This window comes from Eleutherodactylus coqui, chromosome 2, assembly GCF_035609145.1.
Source record: "Eleutherodactylus coqui strain aEleCoq1 chromosome 2, aEleCoq1.hap1, whole genome shotgun sequence".
NCBI lineage: Eukaryota > Metazoa > Chordata > Amphibia > Anura > Eleutherodactylidae > Eleutherodactylus > Eleutherodactylus coqui.
In genome coordinates, this window is record NC_089838.1 from 51,994,597 (window position 1) to 52,017,998 (window position 23,402).

The following is a 23,402-nucleotide window of genomic DNA, read 5'->3' on the forward strand; positions in this document are numbered from 1 at the left end:
ATATTATACAGCCCCCCATCTTACTGTACTTACACTGTACCCCCTCTGTCACTATCCATATTAGGACCCTCTATATTATACAGCCCCCCATCTTACTGTAGTTACACTGTACCCCGTCACTATCCATATTAGGACCCTCTATATTATACAGCCCCCCATCTTACTGTACTTACACTGTACCCCCTCTGTCACTATCCATATTAGGACCCTCTATATTATACAGCCCCCCATCTTACTGTAGTTACACTGTACCCCGTCACTATCCATATTAGGACCCTCTATATTATACAGCCCCCCATCTTACTGTAGTTACACTGTACCCCCTCTGTCACTATCCATATTAGGACCCTCTATATTATACAGCCCCCCATCTTACTGTAGTTACACTGTACCCCCTGTCACTATCCATATTAGGACCCTCTATATTATACAGCCTCCCCATCTTACTGTAGTTACACTGTACCCCCTGTCACTATCCATATTAGGACCCTCTATATTATACAGCCCCCCATCTTACTGTACTTACACTGTACCCCCTCTGTCACTATCCATATTAGGACCCTCTATATTATACAGCCCCCCCATCTTACTGTAGTTACACTGTACCCCGTCACTATCCATATTAGGACCCTCTATATTATACAGCCCCCCATCTTACTGTAGTTACACTGTACCCCCTCTGTCACTATCCATATTAGGACCCTCTATATTATACAGCCCCCCATCTTACTGTAGTTACACTGTACCCCCTGTCACTATCCATATTAGGACCCTCTATATTATACAGCCTCCCCATCTTACTGTAGTTACACTGTACCCCCTGTCACTATCCATATTAGGACCCTCTATATTATACAGCCCCCCATCTTACTGTAGTTACACTGTACCCCGTCACTATCCATATTAGGACCCTCTATATTATACAGCCCCCCCATCTTACTGTAGTTACACTGTACCCCGTCACTATCCATATTAGGACCCTCTATATTATACAGCCCACCATCTTACTGTAGTTACACTGTCCCCCTTTCACTATCCATATTAGGACCCTCTATATTATACAGCCCCCCCCATCTTACTGTAGTTACACTGTACCCCCTCTGCACACACATCTTATAATAGATAAGCCACTTCACTTCTCCATCACTACCGCCCTCATCGCAGCGACCCCCCATCTCCAGCATGTCACGCCCCAGGTCCGCAAAACTCGCACTCTAATCCTGCTACAGTGTATCACAGGGCCGGATACTCACCACCACGAGTTTGCCCCCGCCAGGGGCAGGAGGGCAGCGAGAAGCAGCAGTGCCAGCGGCGGCGTCCTCCTCATGCTGCGCCGCTCCGCGGATCTCCAGCAGCTGCGGGGTCCCTGCTGAGAAGGAGACTGATGAGTGAGCGCTCCGTGCCTCCCCCTGCCGGCCGCCCCCGACACTGCACCCTCCAGCTCATTAACATTTTATTACCCGTGGAAGTCCGAGCTCAACTTCTGGAAAGAGTGCAAACAGGAGAGAGAGACAGCCACATATAGGAGAGACTGCAAACAGGAGAGAGACAGGCACATACTGGGGAGAAACTGCAGAGTACAAACACAGAAGAGAGACAGTCACATACTGGGGAGAAACTGCAAAGTGCAAGTAGCGGAGAGAGTCGCATATAGTGACAGACCCTGCAGAGTGCAAACACAGAGGAGAGAGTGTAGAATGCAAACAGAGGAGCAAGCAGCCACAGACCAGAGAGACTGCCATCTATGGGGAGAGACGTCCAAAGACCAGGGGAGAGACAGCTATCTATGGGGAGAGACGTCCAAAGACCAGAGAGACAGCTATCTATGAGGAGAGACGTCCAAAGACCAGAGAGACAGCTATCTATGGGGAGAGACGTCCAAAGACCAGAGAGACAGCTATCTATGGGGAGAGACGTCCAAAGACCAGAGAGACAGCTATCTATGAGGAGAGACGTCCAAAGACCAGAGAGACAGCTATCTATGGGGAGAGACGTCCAAAGACCAGAGAGACAGCTATCTATGGGGAGAGACGTCTAAAGACCAGAGAGGCTGCTATCTATGGGGAGAGACGTCTAAAGACCAGAGAGGCTGCTATCTATGGGGAGAGACGTCCAAAGACCAGAGAGGCTGCTATCTATGGGGAGAGACGTCCAAAGACCAGAGAGGCTGCTATCTATTGGGAGAGACGTCCAAAGACCAGAGAGGCTGCTATCTATGGGGAGAGACGTCCAAAGACCAGAGAGGCTGCTATCTATGGGGAGAGACTCCAAAGACCAGAGAGGCTGCTATCTATGAGGAGAGACGTCCAAAGACCAGAGAGACTGCTATCTATGGGGAGAGACGTCCAAAGACCAGAGAGACTGCTATCTATGGGGAGAGACGTCCAAAGACCAGAGAGACTGCTATCTATGGGGAGAGACGTCCGAAGACCAGAGAGACTGCTATCTATGAGGAGAGATGTCCGAAGACCAGAGAGACTGCTATCTATGGTGAGAGACGTCCAAAGACCAGAGAGACTGCTATCTATGAGGAGAGACGTCCAAAGACCAGAGAGACTGCTATTTATGGGGAGAGACAGCCACAGGCCACAGAGACTGCTATCTATGGGGAGAGACGGCCACAGAGACAGCTATTTATAGGGAGAAACAGCCAGAGGCAAAACAGACTACTATTTATAGGGGGAAACAGCCACAGGCCAGAGAGACTGCTATCTATAGGGAGAGACAGCCACAGGCCAGAGAGACTGCTGCCTGTAGGGAGAGACAACCACAGGCCAGAGAGACTGCTATCTGTAGGGAGAGACTGCCAAAAACCAGAGAGATTGCTATCTATAGGGAGAGACCGCTGTAGGCCAGAGAGACTGCTATTTATACAGGGAGACAGCCACAGGCCAGAGAGACTATCTATAGGGAGAGACAGCCACAGGCCAGAGAGTGCTATCTGTAGGGAGAGACAGCCACAGGCCAGAGAGTGCTATCTGTAGGGAGAGACAGCCAGAAGCCAGAGAGACTGCTATCTATAGGGAGAGACAGCCACAGGCCAGAGAGACTGCTAATTATACATGAAGACAGCCACAGGCCACTGATACTATCTATAGGGAGAGACAGCCACGGGCTAGAGAGGCTATCTATTTGTAGGGAGAGCCAGCCACAGGCCAAAGAGACTGCTGTCTGTAGGGAGAGACAGCCACAGGCCAAAGAGACTGCTGTCTGTAGGGAGAGACAGCCACAGGCCAGAAAGAATGTTATATGTAGGGAGAGACAGCCACAGGCCAGAGAGACTGCTATCTGTAGGGAGAGACAACCACAGGCCAGACAGACTGCTTTTTATAGGAAGAGACAGTCACAGCGCAGAGAGACTGCTATTTATAGGGAGAGACAGTCACAGGGCAGAGAGACTGCTATCTATAGGGAGAATTAGCAACAGGTCAGAGACCGCTATCTATAGGGAGAAAAAGGCCAAAGAGACTACACCATATATGGGGAGACAGTTACCGACCTGAGAGACTGTTATATTGGATGACAAGGTCACATCAGAAAGAGTGCCACATCTAGAGGAAGACAGTAGTGACAGATAGAGAGAGAAAATATAGAGGTGGGAGGCAGTCACATAAGGGGGAAAAGACTGCTACACACAGAGTGAGGCAGAAAGACTGACACATACAGAGGAGCAAACAGTCACTTACAGGGATGTGGTTGTCTGACAGGAGACAACCACATACAGGAGAAGACAGCCAGAGGTCACATAGAGAGACTATAGCTTACAGGAAGACAATCACATACAGATGGAGACCACCAGAGTGACCAGGTAGAAGAAAGACTACCCCATACAGGAGGAGACAACCAGAGTAATGGGAGAAGAGACTGTGACATATAGGGAGAGACAGCTAGAAAACTGAAAGAGACAGCCACATCCAAGGAAATACAGGCATGAGAAAAATACAAGACAGACACACAGGGAATGAGATCATGAGATGGCCACAGAAAGAGACATCGCAGTAGTGTTGGAGACAGTGTTAAGAGACTGCTGTCACCTTCTTACAATTTGATTTCCTAGATATATCTATTTATGGGAAAGTTGGGTGACAACCACTATGGCCACTAGTGCAGTCCTCACCCTACATTTCCATGGTTCTAAACAACCCCCACTCCAGGAGTTGGATGACAACTAGTATGGCTGTTAGTACTGTCCTAACTCTACTTTCCCACGGTTCTGAACACCCCCTCTCCCCACAGGGATGGACTGGGATGCTACTGTGCCCCTTGCAGCTATGCACCATCTCCATGCTCCTGAGACGTCTGCACCATTTTTCCAATTGGGTTTCACCTATCCTATAATCCCAAGGCACTGCATCCAAAGGCTGGCAGGTAATGCTGGGAGTTGTAGTTTTGTAACAAGTTGGAGACCCCTATTGTAGCATATTGCTCAATATGGATGGGCGTGATGATTGCGGACTGTTTCACTTGACTACATTGGACACTTATTTAAACCTGGCACAATAATGGGCACCCTGGTAACGCCATTCATATACCGGAGCCCAAAGATGACAGATCCAAGAGGTAATGCAGCTGTTTGTCGTTCTGTCCTGATCCAACTCTGACCACAAATGATGTCATAGAATGAAATGGCATCCAAACACGGAGATAAGGCCTCATGTCCGCACCCATTACTGCCCCCCTTCTATCTAACCAATATTTCAAAGTGAATAAACACAAGTAAAGTCCTGGATTCATCACAGCAAAAAGTCACACTTGGCATCTGGTACATTTTCCCAGAACACAGAGCCCCCCGATTCGTCTGTGAGTGTATACATCAGATTGGATCCATTACTGTCCAGAATAAATATACACAGTCTGCAGCTGTACATGGGGTTCTCCCAGGAAAATAACTTATCTCCTATCTACACTATAGGGGATAAGTATCTGATTAGTGGGTGGTTCGACAGCTGAGACCCATGCCAATCACGAGAACGGAGATCCCTAGTGTACTCGAATGAACACAGTGGTGGTCAGCATTCGTTTATCACCAACAGTTCCATTGAAATTAACATAGGGAAGATGGAACAATACCTCTGCAGCATCACCTATTGGAAGGCAGCATTCCTGCAAATCAATGTTGGTGAATTTACAGGTTTACAATCTCTTCAGAAGAGACCATAGGAACCAGAAAGGGGGAAGGGGTGTGTGTGTATATCAAATCCAGCTTAATGCCGAGGCTACGAGAAGATATAGGTGAAGAAGATGAACACGTGGAATCTCTGTGGGTAGAAATACAGGGAGGGAAAAATAACAAAATTCTGATAGGGGTTTTCTATAGGCCACAAAAAATAACGAAGAAACTGAAAACTTATTAAGACGAACATAAAAGGTGTCGAACCGCACGGCAGTAATTATTATGGGAGACTTTAATTGTTCGGATGTAATATGGGAAAACGAAACCTGCGAATCTCACAAGGGCAATAAGTTCTTGAGAACAATTAAAGGCAACTACCTTACCCAACTTGTGCGGGAGCCAACTAGAGGGAGGGCCAATCTGGACTTATTATTAACTAACAAACTGGACAGAATTATGGGGGTGCAGGGACACTTGGGAAATAAAGACCACAATAATTAATTTCCAGCTGTCATTCAGTAGGAAGTCTTATCAGGGAACGACAAAAAAAGCAAAATTTGATCACCTCAGAATTACTCTTGGCAACATTAATTGGGACAACATCCTCAAAAATACATGGGAGAAGTTTAAAAACATCCTAATTACCTCAAGTGAGCAGTTCATACACTTTAAAAATAAAAGAACGAACTACTAGTAGGAAACCAATGTGGCTCAACAAGACTGTAAGGGGGCAATAAGTGAAAAAAGAAAGCGTTTAAATTATTAAAAGAAGAATTCAGCGAAGAAGCGCTAAAAACATACAGGGAAAAAAACTAATTATGTTAGAAAAAGATCAAAACTGCCAAGGAGGAGGCAGAGAGACTAATTGCCAAAGAGAGCAAAAATAACCCTAAACTGTTTTTCAATTATATAAATGGTAAAAGGATTTGTACTGAAAGTACTGTTCCTTTAACAAATAATGCAGGAGAAATCATAGAAGATGAGGGGGGGAAGGCATATCCATTAAATATTTTTTTCTCAAATGCATTCGCGGAGGAAAGAGACAGAAATGTCACACGAGATGCAGGGGTTAAAACGAATCCCCTGCTAAATATCACCTGCCTAACGCAGGAAGAAGTGCAGAGCTAAAAATGATTAAAATCGACAAATCACTGGGTCCAGATGGAATACACCCAAGGGTCCTAAGGAAAATAAATGATGTGATAGACAGACCGCTATTTCCACCAGCATGGATTCATGAGAGGTCGATCATGTCAGACCAATTTGATCAGCTTCTACAAAGAAGTAAGTCTAGGCTGGATCTGGGAGAGTCTATTGATCCCATATATCTGGACTTCTCTAAAGCATTTGACACCGTGCCGCATAAGAGGCTGATATATAAAATGAGACAGCTCGGTCTGGGTGAAAACGTGTGTATCTGGGTAAAGAACTGGCTCAGAGATAGAAAGCAGAGGGTGGTAATAAATGGTTCATACTCTGATTGGGCCACCATCGCTAGTGGGGTGCCACAGAGTTCAGTACTAGGCCCCATCCTGTTCAATATATTTATTAATGACCCGATAGAGGGGCAGCATCAAGTAAAATGTTAATGTTTGCAGACGAAACAAAATTATTCAAGGTAATACAACAGAGGACAATATACGGTTGCAAATGGACCTAGATAAACAGGTGGCTTGGGTTAAAAAATAGCAAATGAAGTTCAGTATTGATAAATGTAAGGTTATGCACATGGGCTGAAGAAATGGATGTCACCAATATACACTAAATGGGATACTGCTAGGGAAAAGTGATTGACTGTAGACTTAACTGGGGCAATCAATGCCAGTCAGCTGCTGCAAAAGCAAATAAAGTCTTGGGGTGCATTAAAAGAGGTATAGGGGTGAAGGACGAGAACATTATTCTTCCACTATATAAAGCACTTGTCAGGCCCCACATGGAATACTGTGTACAGTTCTGGACACCGCTGCTCAGGAAAGATGTTGCAGTGCTTGAGGGGATTCAAAGATGGGCAACTAAATTAACAAATGGAATGAGAGGACTGGAATACCCAGAGAGGCTATCAAAATTGGGATTATTATTCAACATGGAAAAAATACGGCTAAGGGGCAACCAAATAATCATGTATAAATACATTACGGGAACAATACAAGGATCTCTCCCTTGTTCTCTTCATACCCAGGACCACGCCGGTAACAAGAGGGCATCCTTTATGTCCAGAGGAAAGAAGGTTTTATCACCAACATAAAAGGTGTTTTTTTACTGTTAGAGCAGTGAGACTGTGGAACTCTCTGCCTGAGGATGTGGTGAGGAGATAAAGGAGTTTAAGAGGGGACTAGACGTCTTCTTATAGCACTACGACATCACAGGTTATAGACATTACATAGTTAGAAAGGTTGTTGATCCGGGAATCTTCCAACTGCCGGACTTGGAGTCAGGTAGGAACTTTTCAAATGTTGATCCAGGGATTATTCTGAATGCCATTAGGGAGTCGGGAAGGAATTTGTTCCCCCAAATGGGCTAAATTGGCTTCTGCCTCATTGGGATTTTTTGCCTTTCTCTGTTTTAACAAGAGGGGGTGGAAACAGCCTGAACTGGATGGACATTGCTTTCTTTCCGCCTGGCATGCTATGCTATGTATATTAGGCCTCCTTCACACGGGCGACACAGCATCATGGAGAGAAAATCTGTGATATCGGTATAGCGCATCACCGCACCGTGCGATAGCGCTGCATCTTCTCGCGCCATAACTGCTATTTCGTAGTGCATGACTTTGTAGCACCACATGCGAGGATTTTCAGGAGGGGCTTGAAATATAAGCCCTACCCCGAAATTATACCCTAATTGCAGAAAACGTTTTTTAAAAAAGCATACATCACCTAGATGTGTTGTTCGTGGCTCCGCTGCAGCTTTTCCATTTCCATGAATGGCTGTGATTGGTTCACCAAGCACTGGCTGTGATTGGCTAAGCATCAGCCAACCACAGCCAGCGATTACAGGAGGCGGGGATTTTCAATCCCCGGGCAGAAGATGATGAAGGAGAATAGTTCCGGGGACCCGGGAAGAAGATGCGGTCGAGCTGACAGCGCCGGAGAGGTGATGTATGCGTTTTCTTTTTTTTTTTTTTTTTGCAGCCAGGACTCAAATTAGGGCTTTGACAGTAGGATTTCCTACTGTCAAAGTTGCATCGCACCGCATGAAAATCTCATTTTCATGCGATGCAATGCAACAGAGAGAAAGGCTCCATAGGGAATCATGGGCTAAAAAAAACTCGCGTGTCGTGGGCATATAAGCCGGACCCGCGAGGTTTTTGTGTGGGGTTGTTGCATGCTACAAAACATTGCATGTGTGAAGTAACCCATAGGAAACTTTTTAGACAAGCCTTATGACAATGACTGGAAATTGTAAACCAAGCCAGATTACCATACCAACTATTTCGGGGGTTCGCACCTTTGAGAAATATGCAAATAGGGAAGATGAAACAATACCTCTGCAGCGCCACCTATTGGAAGGCCTTAATGGAAGGTATTGTTCCAGCTCCCATATTTCCTAGAGGAGCATGCATGGCCTTTTAAGTGTCCTAACTCACCTTAAGTAGATACGATACCCTTCCTGACCTATTGAAATAAATGTTGCATAATTGCGCATGGTTGACTACCACTGCTATTACAGATACTTAAACTTAAAGGGGTCCTTCTTATAACAAATTTTCTTTAAAAATAGATGGGTGGAGCTTTGTTAGAGGGATGTGGTTTAACATACTCATCTCTTATCACAGATGGAGAAGGTTCCTCATACAGCAAGCTGCCTCCCAATCAGAGGTAAGTCTGATCTAAGGTCTAGAGAAGACAAAAATTGTCATGCAGATTTGCATCTGTTTGCTTGACCAGAGCCATCCCCATAGCTGCCGCTGCCCTCACCTGGCCAGCAGATGTTCTGCGCATGCAGGTTTTGTACGATCTGCATTCTCTTCTCTGGTATAATAATAATAAACTTTATTTGTATAGCGCCAACATATTCCGCAGCGCTTACATAGACAGGGGATACAGAAAGACAAAAGTACAAACATTACAGAACCACAGTTACATAGTAATCAATTGATGGAAACAATAGGGGTGCGGGTCCTGCTGCAATGAGCTTACATACTACAAGTAATGGGGTGATACAGAAGGTAAAGAGGCTGGAGATGTGCACTGTATGGCGAGGTGGAGAGTGAGGGGTGATATACACATAGACAATGGTCAGACATTTAGCCGTGTGACGGCAGAAACAGTATGACTGCAGGAGCGGTTTATGATGGCTAGCAGGGATTGCAGTCAGTAGGTCAAGGAGCATGTTATCAGGCGGAGTACAGAGGGGTTTGTTTAGGGAATTCGGTATGCCTCCCTGAAGAGGTGCGTTTTTAGAGCACGCCTGAAGTTCTGCGAGTCCTGGATTGCTCGGGTAGCCTTTGGTAGTGCGTTCCAGAGGACCGCTGCTGCTCTGGAGAAGTCTTGGAGGCGGGAATGAGAAGTTCGGACTAAAGGGGAGCTCAATCTGGTTTCGTTAGCAGAGCGGAGAGCCCGGGCTGGTTGATGGATTGAGATGAGGGAGGCGATATAGGGGGGCGCTGCACTGTGGAGGGCTTTGTGGATGAAGGTGGCGAGTTTAAATTGAATTCTGTATTTAACGGGCAGCCAGTGCAGTGACCGGCACAGGGCAGAGGCGTCTGAGTAGCGGCTGGACAGGAAGATGAGCCTGGCTGCCGCATTCAGGATGGATTGGAGAGGGTAGAGTCTGGTGCAGGGGAGGCCGATCAGCAACGAGTTGCAATAATCGAGCCGGGAGTGGATGAGGGCAACAGTAAGCGTTTTTAGCGTGTCCACAGTGAGAAAAGAGCGGATTCTTGCGATGTTCTTGAGGTGCAGCTGACATGTTCGGGCCAGAGATTGGATGTAGGGGGTAAAAGAGAGATCAGAATCAAATATGACTCCAAGGCAGCGGGCATGTTGTCTAGGAGTTATGGTGGTGCCACACACTGAGATGGAGATGTCAGGATGAGGGCGGTTAGTGGAGGGTGGAAATACCAGCAGGTCAGTTTTAGAGAGGTTTAGTTTTAGGTAGAGGGAGGACATGGTGTTAGAGACAGCGGACAGTCAGTGATGTTTTGGAGTAAAGGTGCAGAGATGTCACGGGAAGAGGTGTATAGCTGGGTGTCATCTGCATACAGGTGGTATTGGAGGCCAAATCTCCTGATGGTTTGTCCAATAGGGGCTGTGTAGATAGAGAAAAGAAGGGGGCCGAGGACAGAGCCCTTGGGGACCCCAACAGCAAGGGGAAGAGGAGGGGAGGTAGAGCCAGCAAAGGAGACACTGAAAGAGCGGTCAGATAGGTAGGAAGAGAACCAGGAGAGGGCAGTGTCCTTTAGGCCAATGGAGCGTAGCATACTGAGGAGGAGATTGTGGTCAACAGTGTCAAATGCGGAGAGGTCGAGGAGGATCAGTAGGGAGTAATCGCCCCTCGATTTGGCTGTCAGTAGGTCATTGGATACCCTTGTAAGGGCAGTTTCTGTCGAGTGTTGAGGTCGAAAGCCAGACTGTAGGGGGTCTAGGAGAGAGTGCTCTGATAGGTAGCTTACAAGGCGGGAGTAAACCAGCCGTTCTAGTAGTTTGGAGATGAAGGGGAGGTTTGAGATGGGTCAGTAGTTGGCAGCATCAGTCGCGTCCAGAGTCGGTTTCTTTAGCAGTGGGGATATGATGGCGTGTTTGAAAGAAGAGGGAAAGATGCCAGAGGTCAGAGAGAGGTTGAATATAGTGGTGAGATGGGAGATGACCACTGGGGAGAAGGAACGGAGGAGGTGTGAGGGGAGGGGGTCGCTAGCGCAGGTGGTGGGGCGAGCTGAGAAGAGCAATTTGGAGACTTCTTCCTCTGTCGCTGGTCTGAGTACAGACAGTGAGCAGGAGCTAGATGCAGTGCTGACAAGACTAGGGTCAGGGCTAGTCTGGGATTGGGAAGTTATTTCCTGACGGATGTCATCAATTTTCTTTTTGAAGTAAGGAGCCAGCTCTTCGGCACTGAGATCCGTCACCGGGGGCTGTGGTTTAGGGCTGAGAAGGGAGTGGAAAGTATCAAAGAGCCGTTTAGGGTTGTGGGATAGTGAGGAGACTAGAGAGGTGAAATAGACTTGTTTGGCATGGTGGAGGGCAAGGTTGTAGGTTCTGAGCATGAATTTGTAGTGGAGGAAGTCTGCGGACGTTTGCGATTTCCTCCACAGCCGTTCAGCACTTCTAGAGCACCGCCGGATGAAGCGCGTTTGAGGCGTGAGCCAGGGTTGCCGTGGTCTACATCGGATGGCTCGGGTCCTGGGGGGCGCCGCTTCATCCAGGGCATGTTTGAGACCGGTGTTGTATTGAGCGGCAGCCAGGTTGGGGCAGGTGAGGAGAGAGATGGGGGACAGAGAGGACTGTAGGGATTTAGCAAAGTTCTGGGTGTGAATGGCCTTAAGGTTCCTGTAGGTACTGTAGGTAGGTGGGTCTGGAGAGATGTTAGGGAGCATGACAGAGAAAGAGAGGAGGTTATGATCCAAGAGCGGGAGAGGGGAGTTAGTGAAGTTGGCAGCAGAGCAGAGCCGGAGGAAGACCAGATCCAGGGTGTTTCCATCCCTGTGAGTGGGAGAGGCTGTGAGTTGAGAGAGACCAAGGGAGGAGGTGAGCGAAAGAAGCTTAGAGGCAGATGGGGAGATAGGGTCATTAGTGGGGATGTTAAAATCACCTAAGATGAGGGTTGGAATTTCACAGGATAGGAAGTTGGGGAGCCAGGCGGCAAAGTGGTCCAAAAACAGGCGAGCAGCACCTGGGGGGCGATAGATAACTGCTACTCGCATGGACAGCGGGCGGAAAAGCCGTAGCGTATGTACCTCAAATGATGGAAAAGTGAGTGAGGGTACAGGGGGGATGACCTGGTAGGTGCATTTCGGGGAGAGAAGAGCACCTACTCCTCCGCCACGCCTGTCATCTGGTCTCGGGGTATGGGAGAACTGCAGGCCATTGTAGGACAGTGCAGCAGGGGAGGCCGTGTCAGACTGCTGTATCCACGTTTCTGTGAGAGCTAGCAGGTTTAGAGATTTAGCAGTAAAAAAGTCGTGGATAGTGGGGAGTTTATTACATGCTGACTGGCAGTTCCAGAGTGCACATTTAAAGGAGTCACGGGAGGCTATGCATGGGCTAGCAGTTGGGCTTGGGGATTTTATTAGTGAGCCCGGTAGGGGGTAGTAGCTAGGAGCAGTGGAGGGTGGGCCAGGATTGGGAGAGATATCCCCAGCAGCTAGTAACAGCAGAATAGTTAGGGTTAGCAGATGATTAGGAGATTTATGAGGAAGACTGTTATTTTTGTTAGTGGCACTAGGGGGTTTGAGGCTAAGCAAGAAGGTAAAGAGTGCATGCGAGCTGTGCATAGGTGAGGACAGGAGAGAGGGGCTAATGTGAATAGAGCGCCCCAGAGGTTGGCACTTGAAAGAAGTTCTGAAACTGAGAGCAAGAATGAGAACAGAAGTGACAACATTAGCGATAGCTTTTAAGTGTAAAGCATTAAGGCAGAGTTTGTGGCCTACCTGTCGCCTACCCTGTCGAACTGCCATGATGGAACTGTATCATACTTTCTCAGCTCATACTTTAATACAGCTCATTCGCGTGGCAGCCACCCGCGTGGCATGCAAGCTTACACTGATATTATAGTGAAAGTTTAAGGTACGACTAGGAAACAGCTGGGAGTGGCTAATCAGGTTCCAATTGACTAGCCAGCTGACTTTAGCATTGCAAACCTAATGACCAAAAGGGGGGGGGGGGAGTGAAATTTATTGCTCTCCTTAGATAAGGAAAGCATCTCTGCAAGGATGGGTGAAAGATGCCATTTGGGGGAGGTGGATGGCAGAGGTGACTAAAAGTAAAGTTTCATTTACCGATGCAAACAGATGAAATGCAAAATACACAATTCACAGCAAGCAATGGTATAATGGGGGCTGTTGTGCTAGGAGCAGGTGGTGGGTAAACTTCTGCCTCATTTTTAGATGACATCACTGGTGCTGCATCGCCGCCATTCCTCATACAATGGGAGAATTGTTATTCTTTTGGTGTCTGTTTTGAAAACTTTTCCAATGGAGCACGTTGGATGAACCACTGTGGTATGACTAGTAAGACCACCAGATAGATGTACAGTGGCACGAACAATGCCAAAGGATACATAGAAAGAGGGGCCATGGTAAAAAAAAAAAAAAAAGCGTGCCCCGCTGGTTCATGTGGTCACATCCTGCTATCTGAAGGCAGTAGGGACTGATCCTTGTTGGTCCTAACTTTATTCCCATCCCTCTTACCATAGTAGCTCAGCTGTTCTGTCAAGCCTCTCTGTCCGCTGCAAAGTCCCACTCCTCCGGTCAGAGATGCTGCCAGGCAGAGGAGAGTTGAACAGGCGCTTTAAAGAAGCGGCGCCTCTGCTGAAAGGAAAGAGAGTACACAAGTGCTATGAGCGCTGTGACGGAGGCTCCGCTCCGCGATATTAGCGGTAATGCAGCGAGTCATGGAGACGCCAATATTTGGCGAAGCAAATGCCAGCACTGGATGAAAGTGCACTAATTCTGCCAGGATTGTTAGGAATTAAACCCCTGGCCTGGGTGAGGGATGTGGACCTATTTCACCAGCAAGTGGACCTTTTCCACCAGTATGCTGGCCTATTACACCAGCAAGTGGACCTATTACGCCAGTATGTGGACCTATTATACCAGCAAGTGGACCTATTACACCAGTATGTGGACCTATTATACCAGTATGTGTAGCTTACGTGAAGTAACGGGTTACCTGTCTCTTTAGTAAAAGGAGCTAAAATAACCGTGACAAGACCTGGATCCGATAAGCAACTAGGGTTAATCATTTACATTGGTGAAGCAGACGAGACTTTACCTGTTACCAAAGCACACCAGAAATTTTGACGTCTTTGATAAATAAAAAGTTTTTTTTGTCTAAAAGTGCAATCTGATTACTTTTCTTTCCAATCTAAGGTTGGTCTCACACGAGCGTATTTAAATTGTGTTTTACGTGTGCATATAATACGCGGTAGATCGCAGCAGTTCAAATACATTGATTTTTGCTATTGCACTCACACTAGTGTTTTTTTTAAAACGTATAATACGTGAGTAAAAAAGAACGCAGCATGTTCTATTCTACAGCGTATTACTCGCGATAGAGCCCTGGTAGTCTCTATGGGTGCGCACTAATCGGTCTGCATACACAATTACATTGCGTACGTTCAGTGTTTATATACGACAGAGCAGGAAATGTGAAAACAAAATGAAACCAAAAAGATGCATGGCAGCGTGCGTGAGATATATTGTTACATACATAGCGTTTTACCACACGCTTCTGTGACCCCGGCCTTATTCACATTTCCAGCTCTGATTGCAGTATTCTGCCTGGTCACCGCATTGTTGGCAGTATTGTTCAGCCTGTAGAGAGCAATCCCTTCTGGTGGATGGAAGGAACGTTCGTGTACGGATTTAAGGTCACATATAGAAGAGGAGAATCAATAGGACCTATGTGCAGAGTTGCTCAATGACATAGTATGTTAGGCTGAATGAAGACAATGTCCATCTAGTTCAGCCTATTTCAGCCTCCTAGTTGATCCAGAGGAAGGCAAAAACCTCAAGAGGCAGAAGCCAATTAGCCCATTTGGGGGAAAATTCCTTCCCGACTCCATAATGGCAATCAGAATAATCCCTGGAACAAACTTTGATAGTTCCTACCTGACTGTAAGACCCATAACTACAAACCCACTGGTCAATGGATTTTGCCATCACCACATCCTCAGGCAGAGAGTTCCACAGTCTCACTGCTCTTAAAGTAAAGAACCCAATTCTGTGTTGGTGATGAAACCTGCTTTCTTCTAAAAGTAGCGGATGCCCTCTTGTTACCGACGAAGTCCTGGGTATAAACAGATCATGAGAGAGATCCTTGTATTGTCCCCTCGTGTTTTTTGTACATAGTTATTTGATCGACCCTTAGCCGTCTTTTTTGCAGGGTGAATAATCCTAATTTTGATAGCCTCCCTGGGTATTCCAGTCCTCTCATTCCATTTATTAATTTAGTTGCCCTTCTTTGAACCCCCTCAAGCACTGCAACATCCTTCCTGAGCAGTGGTGTCCAGAACTGCACACAGTATTCTATGTGGGGCCTGACAAGTGCCTTATATAGTGGGAGGATAATGTTCTCGTCCTTTGCCCCTATATCTCTTTTAATGCACCCTAAGACTTTATTAGCTTTTGCAGCAGCTGACTTGCATTGGTTGCTCCAGTTAAATCTACAATCCACTAGTACCCCCAGGTCTTTTTCCATATCACTTTTCCCTAGCAGTACCCCATTCAGTGTATATTGGTGACATCCGTTTCTCCTACCCATCTGCATAACCTTACATTTATCAACATTAAACTTCATTTGCCATTTTTCTTCCCAAGCCCCCAGTTTATCTAGTTTCTTTTGTAGCAGCACATTGTCCTCCGTTGTATTGTCTTATATAATTTTGTATCATCTGCAAATATTGATATTTTACTTGATGCTGCCCCTCTGTCAGGTCATTGATAAATATATTTAACAGAATGGGGCCTAGTACTGAACCCTGTGGCACCCCACTAGCGACGGTGGCCCAATCAGAGTATGAACCATTTATTACCATCCTCTGCTTTCTACCTCTGAGCCACTTCTTTATACAGATACACATGTTTTTGCCCAGTCCGAGCTGTCTCATTTTATATATCAACCTATTATGCGGCACAGTGTCAAATGCTTTAGAGAAATCCAGATATACGAGATCAATAGATTCTCCCAGGTCCAGTTTAGAACTTCATCGCAGAAGCTGATCAGATTGGTCTGACATGATCGACCTCTCATGAACCCTTGCTGGTGAGGAGTTATTCCGTTGTTCTCCTTGAGGTATTCTAGGATGGCATCTCTCAGAAATCCCTCAAATACTGTTCCAGTTATTGAAGTGAGACTTACCAGCCTGTAGTTACCAGGCTCTCTTTTGGACCCCTTTTTGTAAATTAGAACCACGTTGGCAATGCGCCAATCCAATGGTACAGCCCCGGTCTTGATAGTGTCCATAAATATAAGAAATAGTGGTCTAGCTATAACATCAGTTTCCTTAGAACCCTTGGGTGTATTCCATCTGGACCCGGCGATTTATCGATTTTAATCCTCTTTAACTGGCTCTGTACTTCCTCCTGTGTTAGGTATGCAATATGTAGCGGGGGTTTCATTTTATTCCCCTGCATCTCATGTGACATTTCTTTTTTGTTCGTGAATACATTTGAAAAGAAACCATTTGATAGATTTGCCTTCCCCCCATCGTCTTCTATGATTTCTCCTGCATTATTTGTTGACCCCTTAAGGACCAGGCTGTTTTGTACCTTAAGGACCAGACAATTTTTAGGGATTTTACCCATGTGGCGGTTTTACTGCCGTATTTTGTTTCCTTTACCTACCAAAATAATTTTTGCTGTGTTTGTTTTTCCAGGACATATAGGGGATTTTCTAAATATCTTTTTTCACTGACTTTTTTCCGTTTTTTAGTTTTACTGGAGGTAAAATGCTAAAAAAAAGATTTTTTTAACATTTATAGTTATTTTTTCTAAATTTTGTATATTTATGCTAAAATAAAGTACGGGAACGGGTTCCTCTATTTGTTTTGGACGTTTTGATATATAATATGTATGGTTTTGGTTTACAGGGCGCATACACCGATCGTTTTGGTTGGCGTCGGCTTTGTATTATTCTCTTTATTTTGTATTTATTGTTGTTTTATTCTTATTTTATTTTTCCTTTTTTTTAATTGGATACTTTCCCACTGTAGCTGGGGCATCCATAGGAACCCCAGTTACAGGGGAAAACAACCCCTGTGGTGACGATATGTCACTGGCAGAGCTGATAAGGGTCTAGTAAGACCCCCCAGCTCTGTTGTAGCAGGCAACCCCGGCGGTCACATGACCCCCCCTTCCTTCCCCGTAGTGAAAGTTACACTTTTACTTTCACTTTTGAGTATACAGTGCTCATTTAACCCTCCTACCTTCTCCTCCGGGTTATCAGCTATCACTAACAGCTGATAACCTGTCCTGCCTCTTATTGATTGCAGAGCAAGAGGCTTTAAGCCCCGCCGTAATTTTACTATTGCCGGGGTTTTAAGCCCAGGACCAGGCGCCGTACATTTACAGTGCCTGGTCCTTAATGGGTTAAAGGGCCAGTGCTCTCAGTGCAAATCCATTTGCTAATAATATAGTTGAAGAATAGTTTAGGGTTGTTCTTGCTCTCATTGGCAATCAGTCTTTCTGCCTCCTCCTTAGCAATTTTAATCTTTTCTTTACATATTTTGTTTTTTTCCCCTGTATGATTTTAGCGCTTCTTCGCTGCCTTCTTGTTTTAGTAGTTTAAACGCTTTCTTTTTTCGTTTATTGCCCCTCTGTTACTATGCGGCGGTTGCTGGTCCTCCAGGGGCGGCGGTGTGCGGGGTCCCGCGGTCAGGGTGCGTCCCCCTGGCTTGTTGTCTGGCTGCCGGGGGCGCGGGTGCCTAGCCGGCGTGGTGCTGGTGGCGTGCGGCGCCGTGCGTGCGCGCACCTGTGAGTGCAGCTGCCGTGCACGAGCTCCCTTTTATTATGTTCTGTTGGGAGTTGGCTGTCTCCCTCTCTCCGCCCCTGGGCGGAGGCTTTTGTTTAAAGGTCGGGCAGAGACTGACAATCACTGCCAGTTATTGGTTTCCCTCAGTGTGCTAGCTAGTCTGCCTCTGTTGGTCTCCTGCTTCTGTCATCTTGTCTGCTATACTTTGCTATTATCCGCCAGGTTTTTCCATCTGGCTCAGTTATGCTTAGTATTGCTCGTGTTGGTTATTTACATCTGCCTTTCCTGTCAGTATTCTACCCTTTACATCTAGGTACGCCATCGTCCCTTTTTCAGTCCCTAGTAAGAGTAGGGATCGTCGCCCAGTTGCCCGCCTGGAGTTAGTGAGGAGTGGAGGCAAGTAGGCAGGTACATGGGTTGTGGGTGAGATCTAGGGCACCCGGGCTGGCGTATCAAGGGTAGTATACCGCAACATAATAACTGGCCCTTAAAATTGCTCTCCAATGGAGGCCATGAGTATCCTCGCAAGTCAGTTGCAGGATTTAGTGGTTGTGATCCAAGATCTGTCCGGTCATATGGTGGCCCAGGAGCAGCGGCAGTTAGTGCATGTTTCTACCGCCCCTTCTATTCCCAAGCCCTAGTGTCCTCTTCCTGAGCTATTTTCATGGAAGAGGAGCAAGTTTTTTGTTTTTCAGCAGGCATGTAGATTGCATTTTCGGATGCGGCCCCGCTCCTTCGGCTCAGAATCCCAGAAAGTTGGATTGATTATGTCCTTACTTCGGGGTCCCTCCCAGACATGGGCCTACTCCTTGCCCGAGAGTTCGGCTTGCCTGCAGTCGGTTGATTTGTTTTTTCAGGAACTTGGAGGTATTTTTGATGAGCCGGACCGTGCGAGGTTGGCGGTATGTCATCACATGTCTCTACGTCAGGGGCAGCAGTAGGTAGAGGAGTATTGCTCTAAATTTAGACTGTATGCAGGTGAAACCGCTTGGAACGACAGCGCCTTTAAAGATGTGTTCTTGTTGAGACTTTCTGACGCTGTCAAGGATCTACTCATTTCTCATCCCGCTCCCGTGACACTCAATGATGCGATGGAATTGGCGGTCAAAGCTGACAGGAGGCTGACATCTAGAAAAGAGGAACGTCAGGCCCGTAAGGCTAGGGAATCCGGCAGACCCACGCCCCCTTTTCCAATGCCAACTTCTGGTGCCGAGCCTATGGAAGTGGATCAGCGAAGTCCCGAGGAACGACGATGGTTCCGGATGACTCATCGCCTCTGCCTCTATTGTGGGAAAGCCGGACATCGTGTAGCGACCTGTCCTCAGAAGCGTCTACAACATCAGTCTGAACCAGCGGAAAACTTCAGATCCTAGGCGATCTTTGGGAGGATCGGCTAGGATCACAGGTACTGCCTAAGTTGTTGGTGCCTTGTCAGATTGGCTTCCGGAATTTCACCCAGTCTGGTCAAGCTTTTATTGATTCGGGGGCTGCCGCCAATTTAATTAGTTTAAGTTTTGTCAGACCTCTGATAACTGGAATTAAAGATTGCCATTCGCTTCACTAGTATTGATTCTACCCCTCTGTCTGCAGGGGTTGTACAATGGAGGACTCCCATGTTACCGTTCACTGTGGGTATTCTCCATTCTGAGAATCTGTCGTTCTTGGTAATGGAAAGGATGTCTGTTGATTTAGTGCTTGGTATGCCCTGGTTGGCACTGCACAATCCCGGATTTGATTGGTCCTCTCGGGAATTGACACATTAGAGGTTCTCCTGTCATAGTCACTTAGCTACTACATCCATGTGTTTAGCAGATACCATACTTATTCCTGAGTATTTGTCCAATTTTCATTATGTATTTTCCAAGAAACTTTGCCTCCCCATAGGGAGTGGGACTTTGGTATTGATTTGACCCCAACAGTCCCATCCCTAAGGGAGCCATTTTCAATTTGTCTGGGCGTGAGCACGAAACCCCTAAGTCCTATATCTCAGAGTCTCTGGCCAAACGACATATCAGGCCGTCCAGTTCCCCTGCCGGGGCAGGTCTCTTCTTTATAGAGAAGAAGGATGGGACATTGAGGCCTTCTGTGGTTTATCGGGCTTTGAATAAAATTACAGTGAAGAACCAGTGCTCCTTGGCCCTGATTCCTGATTTATTGAATCACGTGGTAGGGGCCCACTGGTTTTCCAAATTGGACTTAAGGGGGGGCTTAATTCTAATTTACATCCGAAAGGGAGATGAGTGGAAGACCGCATTCAACACCTCGTTCGGACATTTTGAATGTCTAGTCATGCACTTCGGACTTTGTAATGCCCCCGCTGTGTTCCAGGGATTTATGAACGCGGTCTTCCACGACTTCATGGGGGTATTTTTGGTAATATATCTCGATGACATTCTGGTGTACTCCCCAGACTGGGACTCACATGTGTGGCACCTGAGGCTGGTTCTGACCCATTTGCGTGAGTACCAACTTTTTGTCAAGTTGGAGAAATGCATTTTTGGTACTAAACAAGTGTCTTTCCTTGGTTATGTGATTTCACCCACGGAGATTCAAATGGAGTCTGATAAAGTGGCAGCAATCTCCCAATTGGTCAGATAACCTGAAAGCTCTCCAGCGGTTTTTAGGTTTTGTAAATTTCTACGGTAGATTCATTAAGAATTATTCTGTTATTGCTCAACCCCTGACCGATCTTACCAAGAAGGGTGTCGACTTGGTAGGATGGTCGCCAGAGGCCCTAGAGACTTTTAGTCATCTCAAAAGGGTGTTTACTGCTGCCCCGGTGCTAGTACAACCTGACGCGCAGTGACCGTTCTTCATTGAGGTCAATGCATCTGAGGTGGGGGCCGGGGCTGTATTGTCTCAGGAAGTCAGCGGGGGACCTGGGTATAGTCCATGTGCGTTCTTCTTGCGGAAGTTCAGTTTGGCGGAACGTAACTACGACGTGGGTAATCGTGAGTTATAAGCGATTAAGTGGTCTCTAGAAGAGTGGCGTCACCATCTTGAGGGGGTAAGGCATCCCATTACCGTGTATACTCATCATAAAAACTTGGTATATCTCGCCAATGCTAAGAGACTCACGGCTCGTCAGGCCAGGTGGGCGTTGTTTGCCAGGTTTAACCTGGTCGTTACATATATTCCAGGGGAGAAGAACGTGAAGGCAGACGCCCTCTCACAGAGTTTCGGTTCGCCGGAAAGTGAGACAGTGGCTCCCGAGAATATCTTGGCACAAACCATCTGCCCCCCTCGGGAGTGCCAGGGGGCAGATGGTTTGTGACAGAGACCTTGCGTCTTAGAGTCATTGAAGAGTCTCACTCATCTGTTCTCGTAGGCCATCCGGGGGTTTTACAGGACTCTGGATCTTTGTACTAGACACTACTGGTGGCCAGGCATGTCTCGGGAGATCCGCGACTTTGTTAAGGGATGTTCTGTCTGTTCATGCGGTAAAAGTCGGCGTCCGCGTCCAGAGGGGCCTCCGAGACCGTTACCTGTGCCTTTTCGTCTGTGGTTGCATTTATCGGTAGATTTTATCACTGATCTACCTGAGTCTCAGAGGTTCACCACTATCCTAGTTGTTGTAGACCGTTTCTCAAAGATAGCACATTTTGTGGCGTTAAAGAAGCTACCTTCTGCGATAGAATTTTCCAAGATATTTGTAAAAGAAATCATTCGTCTACATTGGGTTCCTGAGAACATTGTATATGATCGCGGTATTCAGTTTGTTGCACAATTTTGGCGAGCCTTCTGTAGAAGCCTGGGAACGTCGCTTTCCTTCTCGTCAGCATTCCACCTGCAAACTAATGTTCAGACTGAGCGGAAGAACCAGGATTTAGTGCAATATTTACGGTTGTTTGCTAGCAAAAAGGCTCATCAGTGGGCAGAATTCCTGCCGTTGGCAGAGTTTGCACTAAATAACGTACTTGTTCTTCCACTGGGGTATCTCCATTCCTTTGCGTATATGGTCAGCATCCTCATTTCCTTACAACTATTTCTACTCCGTCTGCCTGTCCTGCAGCTGATGTCGCCACAGATGCGCTGCAGGGGGTATGGAAAGAAGTACAGAAGAACCTGGAAGCAAGTCCTCGTATGCAGTTGCGTAGTGGGAGGAGTCTGTCAGTATCTGAACCTTACAGGATGGGACAGACAGTATATTTGTCTTCTAGAAATTTCAAATTGAAGGCTCCGTCTTTGAAACTGGCTCCACGTTACGTGGGTCCCTTTGTCATCACGCGTGTAGTAAATCCGCTTGCTTATGAACTTGATTTGCCAGCTACATGGAGGGTTCATAGGGTTTTTCATAAGTCATTATTGAAACCTTTTGTCCCTTCGGTCCCTAGTGAGAGTCGGGATTGCCGCCCAGTTGCCCGCCTGGGGTTAGCCAGGAGTGGAGGCAAGTAGACAGGGACAGGGGTTGTGGGTGAGATCTAGGGCACCTGGGCCAGCGTGTCAAGGGTAGTATACCGTAACACCCTCTTACAGTCTTGTCGAGCCAAATTGGTTTCTTTCTACTTGAGGTTTTTTTTTCTTTTAAAGGGTATGTACTGCTCATATGACGTTATTAGGATGTTTTCAAACTTTTCCCATTTGTTGTCTGTACTGATATTTTTGAGAATGTTGTCCTAATTAATGTTACCGATAGTGGTTATGAGCTGATCAAATTTTGCTTTACTAAAGTTTTTTTTTTTTTTGTCGCTCCCTGGTAAGGTTTCTTATTGAATGACAGCTCGAAATTAATTATATTGTGGTTACTATTTCCCAAGTGCCGCTCAACCTGCACCTCCATGATTCGGTCCGGTTTGTTAGTACTAAGTCCAGAGTGGCTTTCCCTCTAGTTGGCTCCTGCACCAGTTGGGTAAGGTAATTATCTTTAATTGTTCTCAAGAACTTATCACCTCTGTGAGATTTGCAGGTCTCATTTTCCCATTTTATATTCGGATAATTAAAGTCCCCCATAATAATTACTTGTTGTGGTTTGACACCTCTTCTATGTGCCTTAATAATAAGTTTTCATTTTCTTCTGTTGCTTTTGGTGGCCATAGAAAACCCCTATCAGTATTTTGTTATTTTTTTTCTCCCTGTATTTCTACCCACAAAGATTCCACGTGTTCATCTCCTGCACCTATATCCTCCCGAAGCCTCGGCATTAAGAACGATTTAACGTGCAGACACACTCCTCCCCCTTTCTGTTCACCACGGTCTCTTCTGAAGAGATTGTTACCCTGTAAATTCACCGCCCAATTGCACTTATCAAGCCATGTTTCTGTTATTCCAACTAATAAAAACTGATGACTGACAGATCCAATATCTACTGAATGATCCCTATACTAGAACCCCTGTCCCTTCCATAAGTACGGCATAAAATCACATGAAATTTTTCTGCTTGTGTGAATCCACATTAGATGGGAAAATCCAGGGATCTAAATGACTTCCAACGAGGACATCGGTGCTACACTACCTGGGGTCTCACTGCCGACCGCAGGGGGGGGGGGGGTTCTTGGGTAATAGTGCAGAGAGTATACCGAGAATGGCGCGATCAAGGAAAAACATCCAGCGAAAGGGGATCCTGTGGACGGGAACAATTCATCACCAAAAGGGGTCATAGGAGGATGTCAGGAATCGTTCTGAGCAACAAGGTGCTGTACAGTCAATTGAATACAATGCCGAAG

General features: G+C 46.5%; 1 protein-coding gene across 2 annotated transcripts in view; it reads right to left on the reverse strand.

The window, feature by feature from the left end:
• WNT5B (Wnt family member 5B) overlaps nt 1-23,402 on the reverse strand; it is a 138,229-nt gene that overhangs the window by 41,908 nt on the left and 72,919 nt on the right. The window contains exon 2 of one of the 2 annotated variants that reach the window (XM_066590944.1): nt 1,254-1,366. In XM_066590944.1, the coding sequence (XP_066447041.1) occupies nt 1,254-1,366 (113 nt within the window). Of the gene's footprint in view, nt 1-1,253; nt 1,370-23,402 lie in introns of both variants that reach the window. The other variant, XM_066590943.1, reaches the window with a different exon arrangement.